The sequence below is a fragment of the Xenopus tropicalis genome, chromosome 7 (genome assembly GCF_000004195.4).
Source record: "Xenopus tropicalis strain Nigerian chromosome 7, UCB_Xtro_10.0, whole genome shotgun sequence".
Taxonomy (NCBI): Eukaryota; Metazoa; Chordata; class Amphibia; order Anura; family Pipidae; genus Xenopus; species Xenopus tropicalis.
Genome location: NC_030683.2, coordinates 96,642,666 through 96,664,091, shown reverse-complemented (window position 1 = coordinate 96,664,091; position 21,426 = coordinate 96,642,666). Strand labels below are relative to the sequence as shown.

At 38.0% G+C, this 21,426-nt stretch overlaps 1 protein-coding gene across 3 annotated transcripts in view; it reads left to right on the top strand.

Moving 5' to 3' along the window:
• The window catches only part of LOC100145446 (uncharacterized loc100145446), a 71,333-nt gene that overhangs the window by 27,064 nt on the left and 22,843 nt on the right, over positions 1-21,426 (top strand). For all 3 annotated transcript variants that reach the window (XM_012966070.3, XM_012966069.3, NM_001126900.1), the window contains exons 3-5: positions 4,234-4,296; positions 6,661-6,790; positions 10,803-10,893. In XM_012966070.3, coding sequence (XP_012821524.1) covers positions 4,234-4,296; positions 6,661-6,790; positions 10,803-10,893 — 284 coding nt within the window. The remainder of the gene's footprint in view (positions 1-4,233; positions 4,297-6,660; positions 6,791-10,802; positions 10,894-21,426) is intronic.

The following is a 21,426-nucleotide window of genomic DNA, read 5'->3' as shown; positions in this document are numbered from 1 at the left end:
TATTTTATATGTAGGAGTTGCTATATTGTTTTCAAATGTTGGGAGGTATGTTTGTGCATTTGGTCACAACTTGGTTGCCTTGCATTTAGCCAATGTGGTGGATAACTATAGATAGTTAGTCAGTCAGTCAACCTGAGTATCAAACTGTGTTGGCTGGGCACAAGGCATTCTGCCTTTGTCTACTATACAAATGGAAATGTGTCTTTTGCTGAGACGGTTTCCTTGGTTTGGTGCTTTGCCAGTGGCTGATACAAAGTGCCAGTGTTGGCTGAGTTAGGGAATACAGCTGCTTGGAAAACAGATTAAGCTGCAAGGAATCTCTGAGACTTTGGAAAATAATCTTTGCTAAAAGTGTTTAAAACAGTCTTAGGGCTAACACTGATGAGTGTTTTGTTGTTTTAAACATTGCACATGTATTTCCAACTTTTTTACATGAATGCCTCTCTTCAGAGCTCTCTAATTGTAGACATGGGGGTCTTCTGAAACCGTTGTTGCAGGGATCATACTTCCAGTTAATGCAGAGGAACAGCTTTAGAGTGCTGGAAGCTGGCTGAGAAGGCACAGATAGTATTGTTCCATGTCACATGGTGCTGATGGGTGTTGTCACCTTGTTTATGCCTGTGTAAATTCAACATGGTTGGGCACACTGTGATACTCCAGGTGTAGGTGTAATTATCCTCCTACCCTGCCTCAACAGCTGAGGGCTGCTGTTGGATACAGATGTAATGCAACAGCCACAGGGAGGCATGCATGGAATACATTGTAAACTACAGATTTGTTTCTTAGCAATAATGACAACTAGTAATCTATTCTTACTACAGCTACTTTGGAGTAGTATATACTACACTGGAGGAGTGTAATTGCATTTTCCAAAGGTTATAGGTGATTATATTTGTATGCTATCCACTTAGATGCCTTCCTGTGAAAGCATGAAAAGCTCAGTATATCTATAATGGTGGTTCTTATAGGATATATGTATCCATAGATAAAGTAAAGAACTGTTTCTTTGCAAATATCTAGAAATTCAGATGTATGTAATTGTGTTGCCTATTATTTGTATACCAAACTTGTAGTTCACAGTCATGTGATCAGAATTTGGAGTTCATTATGCAGGACATCAGCACTTCACGTAGAAATATTGTGTGTAGCAAATATGGATATGCAACAATGCTTTTTATGTTGTAATTTTGTGCTGTGATTGCTGTTATGTGGAGTTTCCAACTTTTCTTTTAAGTAACTCATAACTCTACACCTACCTGTCCATCTAATGGTTGCCGTACATGTACTGATATTACCCGATAATCGGTGTGTGTATCGGAGATGAGGTGACAAAAGCCTTGGATATTGGTTGTCTCGTCAGTTGGGCAGGATAGAAAATTTTTATCGGGCACCTTCAAACATCAGCAAATGTTAATGCTGAATCATCAGGGGAAGAATTCTTGTTTCTACCCACGTATGTGATGATTCAGCTTTTAACGTTAGTGTATTGGATGAACTATCTTTCCTGTGATCAATGAAATGAAAAATTGTAATGTGTAAGGCTACCTTTAGAGTCTTCCTGTGGTTTAATATGAAAGCAGGAAGGGGTAAGTCCAATTATTAGGGAGGAGAAAAGAGCTTGAATATTGGTAGCTAAAGGTGTATTTGCTTTGTACAGTCAGGGTGGAGTTATAGAAGATGTTTAGCACCCTCTCCTAATGAATACAATGTACTGTGGTCCACACACAATGTTAGAAGGTTAAACTTGTTTGTTGCATTCAAAATTAATGTTAAATCAATGCTGATTTGCTGATATTTTTGGCTGTCTTAGGTGGCTGCTTACCTCTTTTTAATTTATAATTCCTGTTTGTGGCTATCCTAGGAACTTTTGAACTTATAACTAGCCACTTCCTGTTGGAAGCCATCTTAAGTTCTGGAATGCCATCACTTCCTGTTAGTGTCCATATTGTTTAGGACAGCTACTTTTTAGAGGCCCATTTATCAAAGTCTGAATTTCGGACTTCTAAAAGTACAATACGAAAAATTCGGATTAAATCCAATCTTTGCTGATGTGCACTAAAAGCATGAAAATGTTGCATTGTGGTTGTACGAAAATATTGTGGTATGATCCGAAAGTTCCGAAATTTTCATATCAGAACGATCGTAAAGGGCGGGAAAACCTTTCTAGCTTTGATCCTTCATTGCATGATTTTGGAAGCCTCCCAAAGGACTCAGTGGCACTCTGCAGCTCCAACCTGGTCCAAGGAAAGTCACGATACAGAAGCCTGAATGAATAACGAAACTTTCGTACTTGTTGCGACAAATACGATTTTGTCACACAAATTGTCGCAAAGTACGAAAAAGTCACGGAAATTAATGGAAGTATCGTAGAAAATATGCACAGTTCTAAAACTTGGAAAAAATACAAATTTTTAGTATTTGGACTTAATAGTACTTTAATGAATAGGGCCCCTAATGTGCCTTAGTAAGGTGTTGTTAACCAACTTTCCTGTATGACCCGTCCTGTTTACTATATTATGCTTGTCTGCTGCCTCCTGTCCCTGGCCGGACTCCACTTAACCTTATGTCTGTCCCTGGACCTTGCAAACTTTGCATGACGTTACTTAAAGTGTGGTTTGGCGACCCTCTCACAACACAGAAGGCCATCTTGTAAACAGAGTCCTTATTGCTGAATGTCTTATTTTGCAACACTGGCAACAAACTGTTTTGGGTGTTCCAGCTAATGTCACTTTGCCCACTTATATTTTAGTTGATTATAAACAACTTTAGCCACACTTTGCTTCCAGCCAGTGATTTCACTACAGTTGACTCTATCATGTACTACAGTGTTTAAGACCCCCCCCACACCCTTCTATCCTTCTATGAACAGGGTAATGCTCCTTCAATTTGGTTATATGAATATTTTAACTGCTGTGTGATTGCAAAGTGAGTGTAAATGGCAGTTTTATGTATGTTCCATGATCTCACTGTATTCTCTGGTGGGCAGTGTTTAGCCAAATATTTTCTTGATCTTTTAATTACTACATTTGGGCATGATCTCACTTAACATCTGCCTTCAGCTAGTGCAGCTGAAATGTTTATTTTCAGAAGAACTTAGCAGAGCTGTGGAATTTTCCCATAAATCTATTGTTTGTTATTTTTCTTATGTTTGGTCAGCACCTTGTATGCCAGGGCCATTTGATCTTAATGTTGAGCATTGTGATCCCAAACATTTTTGTTGTATTTCCTGAGCAGCAACTTAGGAGCGGTTGGGATCAGTGAGCCCATAAACACACACATAAATGCAGAAATATCTTTATAGGATTGTTCCATCACAGGCACATTAGTATGTTGGGACTCTAGGAGGGACTTATAAAGTTGCATGGGGGTACAATTTACTTTTTTGATACAATATACTTCACTTCTATATACCTCAGTTTCCTTAAATGATGGAAGAGTCTATTAAAGAGGTAATTCACCTTAAAGTTAACTTTTAGTAAGTTATATAATGAGCTATTCTTATCAACTTTTCATTTGGTAATTTTGTTTTATAGTTTCTGAATTATGTGCTTTATTCTTCTGCCTCTTTCCAGCTTTTAATGGGGTCACAGGCTACAATCTCTCCTATTAATATTCCAAGCTCTCACTCACACCACTGCTTGGTTACTAGGATAATTTGGATCCTAGCAACTAGATAGCTGCTAAAATTCTACGCTGGAGAGCTGCTAAAAAAAACCAACATATAATAAAAATGAAGACCTGCCTCAGAATAGTGTCTGCATTATACTAAAAGTTAATTTAAAGGTGATCAGCCTCTTTTCATAAAACTTTAAATGCAATATTACAGGTGACAAGTGGTACTGCAAGTGACAGAGCAATCAGTTTATTTAAGTTCTAATAACATTTGAACAAACCATCTCCCAGATACAGTACACATTGCAAGGGCAGCTTTTGTTTTAATGTATAACAGCCAGTTTAAGCCTGGTCCTGAGATATTTGCTCTGTACAAACACAACAAGCATTTGCTCTGTACGAGCATTATTATATTTGCACATCGGTGAAGGAATGTTGAAGCAGTCCTGTCATTTTTTGTTTGTTCACGTTACAGTCTGCTGCTGGCCTTTCACGAGTCTATTCACTTTCTGCCATAATGTAAATAATTAGTGTAGCAGATGTTTTTGCCCATTAAGACACCTGCTTTATGATGCTGATATCTCCTGTTTGCTCATTGCTTCGTCATTTTATGTTTTTCAGTTTGCCGTGACTTTGCAGTACTGGAAGATGGTGCCCTGGCTCACTGCTTGCAGGAACAGGAAAGTAAGTTAAACCGTTGAATCCTGAACATTTTCTATGTTTTCTCTTTCCCATCTGCCTTACAAAAGCTTGTTGTTAAAGGTGAAAGGTGAAAGGATCCCATTTAGTAAAGAGTAAGGCATTATGCTTTGTATGGTCTCATGTCACAGATAGAGTTTATGGCATTGTGTTCTTATTTGGTTGGAATCATACAGTACAAATTAAATTGATATACAAGCATAGAATCTGTTATCCGGAATGCTTGGGATCTGGGGCTTTCCAAATACGGGGTCTTCCAACTTGGATCTCCATGCCTTAATTCAGCTAAAAATCATTTAATAATTAAATAAACCCAAAAGGATTATTTTGCCAGCAATCTGGATCCATGCAGCTTAGTTAGGAATAGAAACAAGGTACTGTTTTATTATTACAGGAAAAAAAGGAAATTATTAGTAGATTAACTTTCTTAAAATATAGTCTATGGGAGATGGCCTTTGTGTAATTTGCAGCTTTCTGGATTACGGATTAAGGGAACACATACCTGTAATATTCATTGTGTGTATGGGTATAAGACTGGTCTAGTTTCTCCATCTTGCTATAAAATTGAGCTCATGTAATTGTTTTGCCAAAAAATGACTCTTTCATCTGTATGAAGTCATAGGAAATATGACTTCATACAGCCCACGTTTATTTTGATTTTTGTAGTTTACGGTCAGTAACAACTAAGGTACTCAAGGCTGCTTATCCTGTTATTAAAGGACACACCAACCCCAAAAAGAACATTAATTCCCCCCAAAAAACATAATTCTAAGCAACTTTGTAATACACATTCATTCAAATTTGTAATGGTTTTTTAGTTATTTGTATATATAATTGCTAGTAAAAGCAGTGCGTGTCATTTTCTATTCTCTGCCCTGGTGGCTCTGGCTTTTGAAACAATATAATAAACCGGCAGACTGACAGAACTTAATACAGATGGGAACACTCTGCCTTCCAACAAGTGATTGTGAGGCAAGTGGGGTCAAGTTATTATAAACATGATTGATGCTTCATCTAAAATGTTTACTTGAGAAATGTAAAACCTTGTACAGGTATGGGATCCCTTATCGGAAACCCATTATTCAGAAAGTTCCGAATTACAGAAAGGCCATTTGCCATAGACTGCATTATAAGCAAATCATTTTACATAGTTACATAGGGTTGAAAAAAGACCAGAGTCCATCAAGTTCAACCCATCCAAGTAAACCCAGCACCCACAACCTACACTGACCTAGCTATACACTCACATACATAAACTATATATACAACCACTAATACTAACTGTAGATATTAGTACCACAATAGCTTTGGATATTCTGCTTGTTCAAGAACTCATCCATCTTAAAGGCATTAACAGAATCTGCCATTACCACATCTCTATGAAGGGCATTCCACAACCTCACTGCCCTCACCGTGAAAAACCACCTACGCTGCTTCAAATTTTATAAAATGATTTCCTTTTTCCCTGTAATAATAAAACAGTACCTTGTACTTGATCCTAACTAAGGTATAATTAATCCTTATTGGAGGTAAAAGAAACCTATTGGGTTTATTTAATATTTAAATGATTTTTAGCCGACTTAAGTCATGGAGATCCAAATTACGGAAATATGCCTTTTCCAGAAAACCCCAGGTCCCGAGCATTCTGGATAACAGGTCCTATACCTGTATATTTAATTAAAGCCATATTTATCCGAGTTTGCCTACTAGAAATACTATGAAAATCTTTTATAAAAGTATTTTCCTAGAAATATTGCCCCTTCCAAAAAAACATATTGTTAAACATAATTAGTGAAATGGTATAAATTAACCTTTTAAACCAGGACTAAAAGTCATGTTGAGGTAATTTATTCTTTTCACAGTCAAAAATTATATAGTCTTACTCTTACTGTATTTTATAAATTAGGTTTAGAGGGGCGTGCTCACAAGATCTAAGATTGTACAGGTATGAGGTCCATTATCTGGAAACCCATTATCCAGACAGCTCCAGGGGGAAACCATCTTCCATAGACTAGATTTTAATGGAACAATTCATATTTTTAAAAATGATCTCTTTTTCCTTGTAATAATAACAGTCCATTGTATACTAAGATATGATTAATCCTTATTGTAGGCAAAGCAGTTCTATTGGGTCCATTTAATGTTTAAATTATGTTTTAGTATCAATTATAATGATCCAAATTACAAAAAAACCCTTATCCAAAAAACATCAAGCATTCTGAATAATAGGTCCCATACCTGTATAACCTAAACTCATGATAAAACCTCATTAAAAGAATACCTATCTGTGAAACTGGAAGTGCGAGACGTTTGTCCCTACGACTAACTAATACCCTTTCAATTGTGCAGTTGAACAGCATTATGCCTCTAACATTCGGAAGAACAAACTTGTTCAGAAGGACATTCGAATTGCTAAAAAGCTCCAGGATGAAGAGGATCTGCAGTGCAAAGTCTTCAGCATAGAAAAGCAAAAAGAAATGTAAGTAATGAGCATGTCAGTTGTTTCGTACTAGGTCTGTTAGGTTTTTTTATGATGCTTTGGTACATATACTTTTGCCATGTGTAGCAAGGAACACTAACAATTATATGGGATGGGCATAGTTTATATTCTGTTTTTTTATGTGGAATCTGACTGTATGGCACTGAGTAGGAATGCACCTGTTTGATCAGCTTAAGCCTGCCCACAAAGTGTGCTGTCAATGGCATAAATAGAAACATAACCTTTTTTATATGTAGGCTGTACATGAGTGGGAGCAGCAATGATTGATCTGAAGAGCCAAACCTAATGATAACTTCTAATGTTCAGATTTTAGTGAATGGCTTGATTTATTCTTATCAAAGGTTCAATTTCCATTTATCTCTTAAAGGAGAATGAAAGTCATTTTGGCATTTTACTGTCAATAGATTAGCCACATTAGTGCCACATTAGAACACTATATTTATTCTGCAGAAAGTTTTACCATACCTGAGTAAAGAGCCCTAGAAGTTCCCTCTGTTTGTTTAAAGGAGAAAGAAAGAAAACTAAGTAAGCTTTATCAGAAAGGTCTATGTAAAGCCATAAGCACTCACAGAAACGCTGCACTGAGTCCTCTGTCAAAAGATTTGTTGTGTCTGTTTTCCTGTCCAGAGACACAGAGTACTCTCCTCTCTCCCCTCTCTCAAGAATGCTAAGAACTCCACCCCCCCCCCCCTTAGAAATGTGGTTCTGAGCCAATCAGCAGGAAGCTTCCTCATAGTCTTACAAATTGAGCATGTACATCGGTCTTGCTCTTGGTGCAGGAGTGAGGCATTATCTGAACTTTTTTTTACAGAGCTCAGCGTTTTTTCTTCCTGTTTGGCTTCTGATCATCTGAAAGGGAGAAATATGGGGAGACTTAAGGGCACTGTTGAGAGAACTGGTATGCGTGCAGCTTGAGATTAACTCTTTATTAGCCTTTCCTTCTCCGTTAAGATTGCAGCTGCCATTTTAGCTTGGTCTCATAGCTTTTGTGTTGCAGCTCTAGGGGCTTGTAGCTCAGATCACACATTCTGATGGGAGGAGGAGGAAATTCTACTAAATTCTTATGGGAAGGGAGAGAGGAGAGAGCTGCACAGACTCTGGCCCTGGGGAATGAAGGATTTGTCTAAGAGAGGAAGTCTGATACCGAAGAACATGTTTACATATTTCTTTCTGTGAGTGCTTATGGCTGTATTTTACATAGACCTTTCAGATAAAGCTTTTTTTTTTTTACCTTTCCGTCTCCTTTAAGGCAACATAACAACAAATAAGAGGGGCCTACCCATCCTGGACCATATTGTCTACCAGAATCTCACCAGAAAAAGGCTCACTCAGACTACACACATTAGTATTTTATTGTAGCAGCACCCATAAGTAAAAGAAACAACACAAAGAGCAGGAAAATAAAATTTTATTATAGCAAGAGAACATACCTGTGATGCCTTAGGAGAAGGTTTAAAAAAAAATGTAATACAGTAAATTAATACTGTCCTGAGAAAATGTGTTTTTTTCAAAACGCATCAGTTAATAGAGCTTCTCCAGCAGAATCCTGCACTGGAATCCGTTTTTAAAAAACACAAACAGATGTTAAAATTAAATTTTAAAATTTCACATGGTGCTAGCCATATTCTTCATTTTCCGGGGAGCCACAGCCATGTGAATAACAGTCACACTTTACTGCTGAGATGCATGTTGGAGTGAAATCACACTCTCCCAGCAGCCGATCAACTGAACAATGGAAAGGTAGCAAAATAGCAATTAGATATCAGAATAGCACTCAAGTCCGGATTGGGACTCCTCCAGTTACATGGGAGTAGGAGAAACAATAGGTTTCCTGAAAGCAGTTCTGTAGCGCTGGCTCTTTCTGAAAGCACAGGCACAATGCACTGAGATGGCTGCCTACACACCAATATTACAGCTAAAAAAAAACACATTCGTTTGGTTCAAGAATAAAATTTCAAATGATAGAGGAAACTATTTGCTATGTAAACAGTGTAATTTAGAAATAAAAGTATACCATAGAAATCATGACAGAATCCCTTTAAATATATTGAATATATTAAGCCTTTTACTCTTTCCCTGTAGTACAGGAACAATAAGAGTTACAAAGAACAGGTTAAAGGGGATGTTTATTGAAAAACTGTTTGCATAATGAGAGAAATGACCGTTGAGTGAAGTAATGTATATTGTAATGTTGCTTAGTTACATTTCATTAAGCAAAAAACAGTTTTTGGGTGGGGTCCCCCTATAAAAAAAACTGTTTTCTAAACCTCTACAGCCAAATGCTGCCTCAGATGAATAAAGGTTTGAAAGGAACTCCACAAGTCGCAGCTTGGCAGAACTAACTGGGGAAGCATCAACCGTTGCAGCCTACAAAGAAAAGACAGCCTTGCCAAATAGTAATGCACCAATTTAAAAATTATTTCACCCTGATCCAACTCTACCTAACCCACCCTAATCCAACTCAAGCTCGACCCAGCCTCACATGCCATGCCAGTTTATATACCCGCATTCAGCCCAACCTATCTCTGTTATCTAAGGGGGTAGGGAAAGTGTGGAGAGGTCTGTGGCGGGGTTAGTGGTTGTGGGCTTAAGTGCTATAGCTTAAGCCCCACCTATGGGGCAATTGGTCAGTATGAATGAAACCTGACCCGTGGGTTTGGCCTAAACAGGTGCATCACTACTGCCGCTACACTACACCGCCAAAGTGTGCATTTTGCCATTTGGAGCTAGACATCTGGTTACTCTCTGTGCCAGAAAAATGGCTTGTATAATTGATCTAAAAATGGTAGATTTTTAAGGTCTCTGAATTTGGCAAATATTCCAATTTATAAAAGAATATCGTTTTCAAATAAGACAATAAAGATTTTCCCAAATCTAGAAAATGAAACTATCTTTTAATGAAGATGGTTTTGGCAGAAGGTAAGACTATTTTGGGATTTGAAACCTGCAAACTTCCAACTCCTAAAAACCCATTTTAGGATTTAACATTCAGACACAGAAAATTAAATGTTTCAAAAGACTGTAAGCAATCTTTATTATAGAGAGTGTCCGTGTCATGGGTGAACATGCAGAAAGGATTTAATTTGTGTTTACTATAAATCAATTCTTTTGAAGTTGTTGCCAGTATGGGCGTATACAGTTTTATTTGTAAAGAATAAAACTGCATAAACACAAGCACATATTCTGATTTCACCCAACATTGAAAACTAGACAGCACTTCTGCCTGTACCCATCTTAGATATTTGCTACACATTTTAGGTAAATAGTTGCATTTTTTTTTTATATTAAGTGGTTACAGTAACTGTAAGTGGTTTGCAATCAGAAATTACCCAACTTCACATAAAGAGAGTGATAGATCTGTCTGAAGCACAAAACAAATTTGTTGTTACACATACATTTTTATAGCCAGTTCTTTTGACTCTCCAAATTGTTGTCCCGAAAGTGGGGCCAACTCATCAGATGAGATTTTCTAACCTGCTCCATTGATACCTGGACATTTTCAGTGGATATTAGTTGGGCATGCTGTCAAAATGACCCATACAGAGGCAAATAAGCTGCTGACTTCATTGTGTGATAGGACTGTGGGGGCACAGATTGCACCCCTGACCGTGGGTGCTAAAGCTTCTTGACCTAGTTCTGCTTTTTTCCTATAAAGTTTTGAAAATGGTACATTAGTACATTATTAAAACTTTTCTCTGCTATTGTTTATTAAAAAAATGTTTATAGTATGGAGGAACATCAAGTAAGTTATGGACAGGCAGATTGCACCACTCCAAGTGCCAAAAAACAAAACTTTTCAGGATTTTGTGTCATCGAAGCACAAAGGTGTATGTTGCATTTCTGCAAGTGGTGCTTTGCTAATTATTACCTGTCCCTGTTTTTAGCTATATCAAATAGAGTATGGTTTGGTTGTTATTTTATATGAATATCCTCTTGATGACCTATTTGTTTTAATAATCTGTTGATCGTGTAAGAAATTATTTATTTTCAGTGAGGAACTTGACTCAGAATATGCTCGTGTCATTCAAGAAGAGCTACAAAGAAAAGCCCAGGAGTGCTTGCAGAGAGAAGAGGAAGACAAGGTAAGAGAAGCCAATGTGCAGTGTGACTAATTATATTTCTTTTTGCAGAGATTGTAATGTTGTTAGTGATTTCAAAGTATGAAAGGGCATAACTTACACTGACATATCCTGCTTTCATAACCTGCAGTTTTCAAAAATGTGTAAACATGATAAATCCACTACTTAATGCCTTAACAGGCCCAGTCATGATGCTATTGCACTTGCTCATTCTAGAAAGGATAGAACAGACACTGTTTGAAACTTTGAATTGGGAGCATGGCATAGGAGCCATTGGAACATGACAAATGGCTCTATGCAATTGTTTGTTCTTTGACTAAAGTGTAGAGTTTACCAACATACCTTGTATTGTTTTGTCATCTGTGGTATGCCTGGAACTCAAGCAGGACATGTATAGTGACAGATGCAGTATATTCAATGTTTGAAACAGGTAGACCAAATAGTGGAGAGACTTGTCTTACAGTAGCACATTGCCAAGGGTTTAGACAGGAGGTCAGACGGATGCAGGTTTAGACAGGCAGCGAAGGTTCTTGTGCAGATAAACAAGCTGGAGGTTGAGGCAGGCGGCAATCAACAAAACCAGTAACAGGCCAGACTGAAGTATAGTCAATCTCTAAAGTGACCCTAAGAAATATTTCCAAATTAGTTTCCTTCAGTCTTGTAATTACACAATCACAGAAAGCAGGCAGGTGCCATTTTGTGGACCTGTTATTAAGACATGCTTTGTATCACCCCAAAATCTTGTTTACGTGCTAGAATGGGGGACCTGATACCCATGCACTGGCTACTCAATTAGGTGATAACGAGGGAGGGGGAAAGTGAGTGCTGAATGGGAAAAGAAGGCATAAAGGCGGGGAAGGCAATAGATCATTGACAGCTAGGATTTTTAAATGCCTTTATAATGGGTATGGATGTATTAATAAAAAAAAATGGAATCTGAGTTTTATGTTTAATTTAAAAATAACTTTTATTATACGGTTTTTCAGGTCCCCTTTAATGTGCACCAACATTGATGCACACAGGGTCAATATGCAGTAGGGATGCACCAAATCCACTATTGTAGGATCCGGCTAAACCCTGAATCCTTTGGAAAGATTTGGTCGAACTGAATCCAGATCCTAATTTGCATATGCAAAGGAAGGGTTAACGAGAACCATGTGTGAACCTTGTGACAAAAAGTCAAATGATTTTAAGGATTTGGATTTGGTTCAGCCAGAGGCATGGATTGATGTCTGAATTCTGGATTCGGTGCATCCCTAATATGGTGTGTGTGGTATGCAAGCAAATCGGTGAATTGGTAAACTTACCCATATTCATACACTCATACAATCGTGTACACAACTCACGTGCACTCATACATGTATGTTCAGACACTTACAACCACACCTGCATACGTACATCAAACAAAATATGCTTATGCACTAACTCACAACCAAACTGTTACACATAGAAGCACATACTGTAACATAGACTTTTAACTAAACTTCACATTTGCATACACATTGCATTTGGGTTAGAGGATCCCCAGCTCCTGAGACTGACCAAATTTTTCTTCCAATTTCTGTTTCTTTGTTTGTCATTTTATCCTCTAGTCTATTTCAGTCCTTTTTACCCCTCCTACAGGCAAAATTACAGTTTATTTATAGCAATTGTTCATGTTCTGTTCTTCCCTACAAAGAATCCTCATGGGAAATAGCAAGTATAGCGTAAAGTTTCTACCTTTTCACTAGAACACCAACATGAATAAGAAACCTATTTTCTTTTTAAAAAAATTATTTTTTGATAGGTTTCTTTGATTTAACATAGGCAATTTTGATGGACAAAACTAATTTGCACAGCATCTATTGGACAGGTGTCCTATGTATAAAGTTATTTGGACCTGCTTGTGTCATTGGTTTGCAAATCAAGCCATGGACAATAATGGACTTAAAGGTTGATCCTGGACATTGCTCTGGTTTTATTTAAAACCATTGCTTTTGGGTAACTCTAAAAAGTTAGGTTTTTGGGGGACAGAGCTGATTTTTGTATTAAGCATCTCCATTTAAATTTGATATGGAGGATATAAAATGTATTCCCCAGACATGTTACATCATAAGGAGAATGGACCTACAGTTAATCACAGCCACATTCCTGTATTCTTGACCACCCTAACCACTCTCTCGAACCGAGTACTGCTGAGGAAATGCCTGCTTATGGGGAGCTTCTCTGGCCAGAATGGCAATATTAGAAGCTATAACAGGTGTTTCTGTTATATCTGGCTAATTTTATAGGTTATAAAATGCAAGCTTTCTGACATGCCATACCTAAAGAAGAGACATAATCAGTCCCAAAAGCTTGCATTTTATAACCCACTTTAGTTAGCTAATAAAAGGTATTACTTGCTCCATAACCCATACTGAAAGGGAAAAGTGCTGCTTCAGAGAACAAATTACACTACGCACTTATGCACTGTAGGTTCCCTGACTATAAATGGTAACCCACACATCTCCAAGTTACTGCACTGCTGCACAAAACAGGCAGACCTTTGTGCTACAAACCGCACCTCAGAAGAAACAGTTGTTTTAGAAGTATGCTGGGAATTTTCCAAGGTTTACAGCACTGTACTTGGTCAGAATTTATGTAAACTTTGTTTTTATTCCTACACCACATATTTCTTCTTTTTATTTTCAGATGAAACAGTTTTCTGGGAGTTTTAGTGAATTGGAATATTCTTGGCAGAATACGGGTATTACTTTATGGAATAGGTCACTGAGATGGAAAAATAATCAGCTTCTTTGGCTGTTGCTGTGTTGCGTACTTGTACTAGGCTCACCTAACAAATCTATCTATATTGGGGTTTTTTTTAGGAACAGTTTACGTGTTTCACTTATACGTGCTCAGGGGAGGACGTCTGGAGGGGGGTGGTGGTTGGGGGACAACTTGGGGGGTACGGGGTCCCTGGGGCGATAGCCCTGGTGGGCCCTGCACCCCCCGGTCCGACCCTGTATATATTCTTTTAGTAAGATGCCTCGAAGGTAAAATTTCTCCACACCTCTTAGGCTTGCCGAGTCATTCAATCTCTCCCTCACTGAAATTTTACAGCAACTTTATTTCCCTGCTAAAAACTACACAGATTCTCTTAAAAGGAGAGGGACTTCAAGTCCCAGAATCCATCACTACAACCTGGAACAATGAAAGAGTTTCATGCCTCTGCCAGCCTCAGAGGTGGGGTGAGGAAATGGTCTGCGTGAGTCAAAGACAGAGTTTCATGGTTTCTTTTCAGTCTGTGAAAAAAAAAAAAAAGTTATATTTATTTTTGGAGGTTCAGTGTTTATGCACCTGCACCCTATTAAAATATAAAAATGGGGTATTTCCCCCCTGTAACTGTAACTCAAAAAGACTAAAAGCGAATGGCAGGAGCAAGCGGACCCAAAACGTTAACTTTTTTTCTGGTGGACTGAGGTGCTTAAGATCTTGTCAGGGGTAACTGCTGTTTAGTCATTTTCTGTGAATTATACCTCAGAAACAGCTTGAAGAGTGCACTGTGGGCATTCATAGAACATGATTTACACAATGATGTAGAGAGGCGGGATGGCAGGAAACCATTTTTTCTCAGAATGACCCTAAATCACCTTAGCCATGCAGCACTTCAGAGAAAATATGAAGCTGTTACAAGAATAAAGTTAGAGGAAACTATTAGCGTGTTACAGGGATTTAGTCACTTGGTGGGCATTATGTGCCTTTAGATTTCCTCTAAAGCAAAGGTATTCATGACCATGTATATGTTGGCCAAGGTGGCCATTGGTATATTGGTATATATTGGTTGGTATATTTAATAGAACAAGAGCTGGATATAGTGTAAAAGACACAGGCCCTGGTGAATTTTTATTAAATAAGAGTAAGTAAACTGCAACTTCTCCATCCAGTCTATATGCAGTTTGGATATCCCTGTGCTAAAACCTAGGGTCCGAAATACAAATCATACTGTTGTACATGCCCAGGCAATGGACCAAACCGCAGAGAAATGCTCCTTTTGCGCCACAGCTGCTGTTATTATTATTATGAACATGTATTTATAAAGTGCCAACATATTCTGCAGAGCTGTACAATAAATGGATTTATACATTGAACATACATAATTACATTCAAAGCAACCAATAACTGATTATACAATCCCCTTGAAATTAGCATGGTCATTGGCCTCTTCTTTTGCAGTGAGAGCACAATGGAAATGCGAAGACATACTTAGATGCTGCAGATATTGTTCCGGAACAAATGGCCATGCAGTGAATGAAATGGTTTTAGTTATTGTACCCTATGGTTAGTGGGAGTCATATAGTGGTCAGCAGGGAAATGGAATGCTGGAACCAACAAGCAGGTAGCTTGGACAACATGCAAGCAAAAATCTGGTAATGAACAAAGTTTGGAATGGGTCAATATGAACTTTAGCCAGATTCCCTAAGTAGACAGACAGATCCTGAAAGGAAATAGAAATACTCTAATGAATAACTGGAAATAGATTCCCACATGCAGGCACTAAAACTGCCAATAACAATTAGGCTCACGTCACGTGGCATAGAAACAATCCACTGGCAACACATTTTTTCAGGTGGAAATCTGCAAGTGACTGCACTGACAGGCAGAAAACATGGTAAAGATTGGCATTTTTTATGGTAGTTGGGAATAAAGGCTGGACTTTGACTTTTGCCTTGGTGAAGTAAAACAAAATTACTTTTTTACATTGTTACAGGTAAAAGTAACTTGCTTTGTACTAGGACAGCAGTATTCCTTCAAGGGAAGCTCTATATGTGATAAGACACACAATAAATATGTTATGTTGCAATTTATCTTGACTATCCAGCCTGGTCCTAGATTTCCTCTGTTTTTTCCCCAAAGTTAAAGTCTAGCTGTGCTGTGAAACAGAAAGATTCACTACTTATTATTCTTTCCCTTCCTGCAATTGTTTCTGTGTCCTCCGTATGCAGGCAACTGGAACCACATTGTGACTTGTCTGCCTTTAGCCATAAAAACACTATGATTCACAGGAAGTGTATGTTTTAGTAAAACAGCTTTTAAATTCTAGCTAATTAAACCTATTTGAATAACTTCTAAACATAAAATTATACCAGTGACACATTTCAGGTGTTTCGCCAACATGATCCATAAAGGGCAAGAATAGTCATATAGGTGTTGTTTGAGTTTATTTTACTGCATAGCGGCACACCACAAGGGATCTCTGGAAGAACAAGCAAAAATGGTAGATACAGTGGCTTGCAAAAGTATTCGGCCCCCTTGAACTTTTCCACATTTTGTCACATTACAGCCACAAACATGAATCAATTTTATTGGAATTCCACGTGAAAGACCAATACAAAGTGGTATACACGTGAGAAGTGGAACGAAAATCATACATGATTCCAAACATATTTTACAAATAAATAACTGCAAATTGGGGTGTGCGTAATTATTCAGCCCCCTTTGGTCTGAGTGCAGTCAGTTGCCCATAGACATTGCCTGATGAGTGCTAATGACTAAATAGAGTGCACCTGTGTGTAATCTAATGTCAGTACAAATACAGCTGCTCTGTGACGGCCTCAGAGGTTGTCTAAGAGAATATTGGGAGCAACAGCACCATGAAGTCCAAAGAACACACCAGACAGGTCAGGGATAAAGTTATTGAGAAATTTAAAGCAGGCTTAGGCTACAAAAAGATTTCCAAAGCCTTCAACATCCCACGGAGCACTGTTCAAGCGATCATTCAGAAATGGAAGGAGTATGGCACAACTGTAAACCTACCAAGACAAGGCCGTCCTCCTAAACTCACAGGCCGAACAAGGAGAGCGCTGATCAGAAATGCAGCCAAGAGGCCCATGGTGACTCTGGACAAGCTGCAGAGATCTACAGCTCAGGTAGGGGAATCTGTCCATAGGACAACTATTAGTCGTGCACTGCACAAAGTTGGCCTTTATGGAAGAGTGGCAAGAAGAAAGCCATTGTTAACAGAAAACCATAAGAAGTCCCGTTTGCAGTTTGCCACAAGCCATGTGGGGGACACAGCAAACATGTGGAAGAAGGTGCTCTGGTCAGATGAGACCAAAATGGAAATTTTTGGCCAAAATGCAAAACGCTATGTGTGGCGGAAAACTAACACTGCACATCACTCTGAACACACCATCCCCACTGTCAAATATGGTGGTGGCAGCATCATGCTCTGGGGGTGCTTCTCTTCAGCAGGGACAGGGAAGCTGGTCAGAGTTGATGGGAAGATGGATGGAACCAAATACAGGGCAATCTTGGAAGAAAACCTCTTGGAGTCTGCAAAAGACTTGAGACTGGGGAGGAGGTTCACCTTCCAGCAGGACAACGACCCTAAACATAAAGCCAGGACAACAATGGAATGGGTTAAAACAAAACATATCCATGTGTTAGAATGGCCCAGTCACAGTCCAGATCTAAATCCAATCGAGAATCTGTGGCAAGATCTGAAAACTGCTGTTCACAAACACTGTCCATCTAATCTGACTGAGCTGGAGCTGTTTTGCAAAGAAGAATGGGCAAGGATTTCAGTCTCTAGATGTGCAAAGCTGGTAGAGACATAACCTAAAAGACTGGCAGCTGTAATTGCAGCAAAAGGTGGTTCTACAAAGTATTGACTCAGGGGGCTGAATAATTACGCACACCCCACTTTGCAGTTATTTATTTGTAAAATATGTTTGGAATCATGTATGATTTTTGTTCCACTTCTCACATGTACACCACTTTGTATTGGTCTTTCACGTGGAATTCCAATAAAATTGATTCATGTTTGTGGCTGTAATGTGACAAAATGTGGAAAAGTTCAAGGGGGCCGAATACTTTTGCAAGCCACTGTATGTATTATTGGTTCCTTGTAGCATGGACAGTCCCAAGTTGTGGACCCAGAAGGAGTGTGGATTGCTGGAAAGGGAGCTTAGGGTGTGGGTAGGTTGTGTTTCAATGTAACTAGATAGGATTTTGGTGGTATAAGGGAAAATATTTTCTGCTCTTTTTCAAATGCAATATTTATAGTAATAAAAAATTGTATCAAAGGTGTCAGAACACCTTTACTGTTCTATATACCTGTCCCTTTCTTCTCTCCATCCTGCTTGTTCTGACCTTTGAAACAATGCAGCAGAAACCAGCTGTTTAACAGACATGTGACTAAGCATGCAAGGCTGACTCCTGCTACATTGTTTTAAGAGACAGAACCAACAGTGCAGAAAAGAACAGCTAAATAATGCTTTTAATAGCTATCATGTTTACAAACATGACATGTTTTTCATTAATGACTATATATGGGAAAGTTATTTATATTACAATTCCTTTCATTAGGCAACATTTTACTTTGGGGTGTGTGTTCCTTTTTATTGCAATGAAATGTAAGAAGCACTGTTGGCCTTAGTGAGTGGAACCCATTCATCTTTGTAACATAGCTTGGTTGCTTCACTTGCTACATTCCTGTAATGCTTTTTCCTGGCAGTCTTTTCATCTGAGACTCACTGATTATGTAACTGCTAACCACACTGGTGAGACAGTCTGCAATTACCCAAGCCCCTCTCTCCTACCGCAGCAGGGGAACTAGAAGTCTATAAAATTACTTTGACTTCATCCAGTTATTTTATACACATTTTGTGCCTTTGTTTTTCATTTGGAAGTTGTGAAAATGACCTTTGGGCAAAACCATAGAAATTCCCTGTAGCAGCAGACATGAAACATGACCACAATGGTTAACCAGAATTTGAGTCACTGTTGGGAAAAGCTCTCTTGAAAAATACTGTACTACTTTTTTTTTTTATTTGCTTATTTTTGCATGCGGTTCCTGGTTACAGTAACACTGTTGTTGGTTCTTCTAAGATTCTTCATGGGTCCTGTTCATGTTATGCAGACATTAATGGAGATACTGGATAAAGTATGGTGGACATTGTAGGGTTCAAGAATTTATTAGTACAGGTATGGGACCTGTTATTCAGAATGCTTGGGATAATGGGTTCTGGATAAGAGGTCTTTCCGTAATTTGGATCTCCTACCTTAAATCTACTAAAAAAATTATTTAAGCAGCAACTAAACCCAGTTGGATAGTTATGGTTCCACTAAGGATTAATTATATCTTACTTGGGATCTATTACAGAGAAAAAGGAATCCATTTTAAAAATGTGTATTATTTGATTACAATGGAGTCTATGGGAGATATACTTTCTGTAATTCGGAACATTCTGGATAATAGGTTTCCGGATAAGGGGTTCAATACCTGTAACAGCGCTCTTAAATATAAATCTCTTCCAGAGGGTTTGAAATTTTTTTCCTCTTTTATTAAATAGTATGTTACAATAAAAACTGCACGTCTTATATGGACTCACTTGATTTTATATACAAATTCAGCAGTGCATAAAAGACATTCGGCTACAGAATAAAGGGTAACATACAAATTCAGCAATATATAGAGGGCATTTATCTACAGAATGAAGGATAACATCTTTCAAGGTTTACACTTAAACAACGTGCCAGTATAGCCAATGGTTAGAAAGAAATCTCCATATACTAAAAATTATAACAAGATATAAGCCCCAAACAGTGAAAAACACTTTAAAAGGTAAAATACCAAAACCTGGCCAGGTATTCCTAACATCACACCCCTTTAGTCAGACTTTGATATAGTAATATACTCACTGAGAGAACATCTACACATTTCTAATTCAATTCCGTAGCGTTGGGGTTACGGTAACCCTACGCGTTTTGTGCATGCACGCTTTCTCAAGGGATCAGTGAAAGTGAGACTTTGGCCGCATTGCATCTATAAATTCGAGTTTGTTAATCACCATTAGATAAAGTGGCCACTTGCCATTTTCATCACACTGAACAACTTACATCCCACCTTGAAATACTTATTCCATTTAAAGACAAAACTAAAATTGCATCCACAAATAAAGGCAAAACTAAAATATATATATATTTTTTTTTTTGCATCCACAAATCACACAATAAAAATGCCAAAGTTAGAGAGGTAAAAAGTTTACATGCACAAATGTAATTTTTTTTTTTTTAATATTTATATTTTATTGATACCCATAATATTATAAGAAGCTTTAAATACTATAATATTCATTCAATCCAGCTGGAGAAATTGTATTCAAGGTATATATCCAAAAATTGACGGTATATACCTTGAATACAATTTGAGAATGTATGCATTCGCGAAACGCGTAGGGTTACCATTACACCACTGCTACTGACTCGAATTAGAATTTTGTAGATGCTCTCTCAGTGAGTGTATTACTATATCGAAGTTTAAGGGGTGTGACGTTAGGAATACCTGCCCAGGTTTTGGTATTTTACCTTTTAAAGTGTTTTTAACTGTTTGGGGCTTATATCTTGTTATCATTTTTAGTATATGGAGATTAAGTGTAAACCTTGGAAGATGTTATCCTTCATTCTGTAGATAAATTGCTGAATTTGTATGTTACCCTTTATTTGTAGCTGAATGTCTTTTATAGACTGCTGAATTTGTATATAAAATCAAGTGAGTCTGTGTAAGACGTGCAGTTTTTATTGTAATAAACTATTTCATAAGAGAGGAAAAACTTTTCAAACCCTCTGGAAGAGATTTATATTTAAGAGCGCTCTTACTAATAAATTCTTGAATTGTAGATTTTGAGATTAACTTATTTGTTTATTTTACCAATACTTTGTGGTATCTGGCAGCTCAGTAAGTAAACTGCTTTTGTTCTAATTCACAAACGCTGGGTGTTTTCTTTCTGACATTGTAGAGTTAATAATGTTTCTTAAATGCCATGCCCAATTCTTTACATGCACTATCCTGTATACCTTGGGTGTCTCCTTTATTTACTTGGATTTCCCAGTATTTTCATTAACACATGGCCCTTGGTTTCATGGGTTCTGATTATACTCTCTCTCCATGTGACTGACTAGCAAGAGAGAGCTCCATAGTCTTCATCATTCATTGCACAAGGGACTGCCATGTGGCATCTTGCAAAGTGGGTATTATATGAGTAGGGAGGTGGAAAGGAGCACCAAGGAATTTTACTGAGCAGGTAGGGTTTAAGTAGTGGGCAGGAATAGGGGAAGGAGTGACCATGATGCCTGCTTGGCTATGTAAGTGAGAAAGAAAAGAGCAAGCTTGCCTTATACAGGTATAGGGATGGAGGAGTGTTGTTAAGGCCCTTTGACAAGTTGGGTTTATGTAATAAAAGGCATTAACCCCCATATGTAATTAAAAGCACTAAGTTTGCTAATGTGCTGTAACCTACAGCAACCAATAAGATGTTTGCTTTTAAACAGGTGACCAGTAAATACTACCTGCTGATCAGTTGCTATCGGTTACTGCACCTGAGCAAACTTGATGCCTTTTATTATATAGCTCCATTAGTTTGCCCAGTAGCACTAACCCATAGCAACCAATCACCACAGTACTGGTCACTTGTTTAAAAGTGAATATTGGTTAGTATTAAAGGTTTTGCTCAACTTTACTTCAGGCAGTCAAGTGAGGGTTGGAGTTGGTCCTGTTGGCAGGGGGAGCTGTTT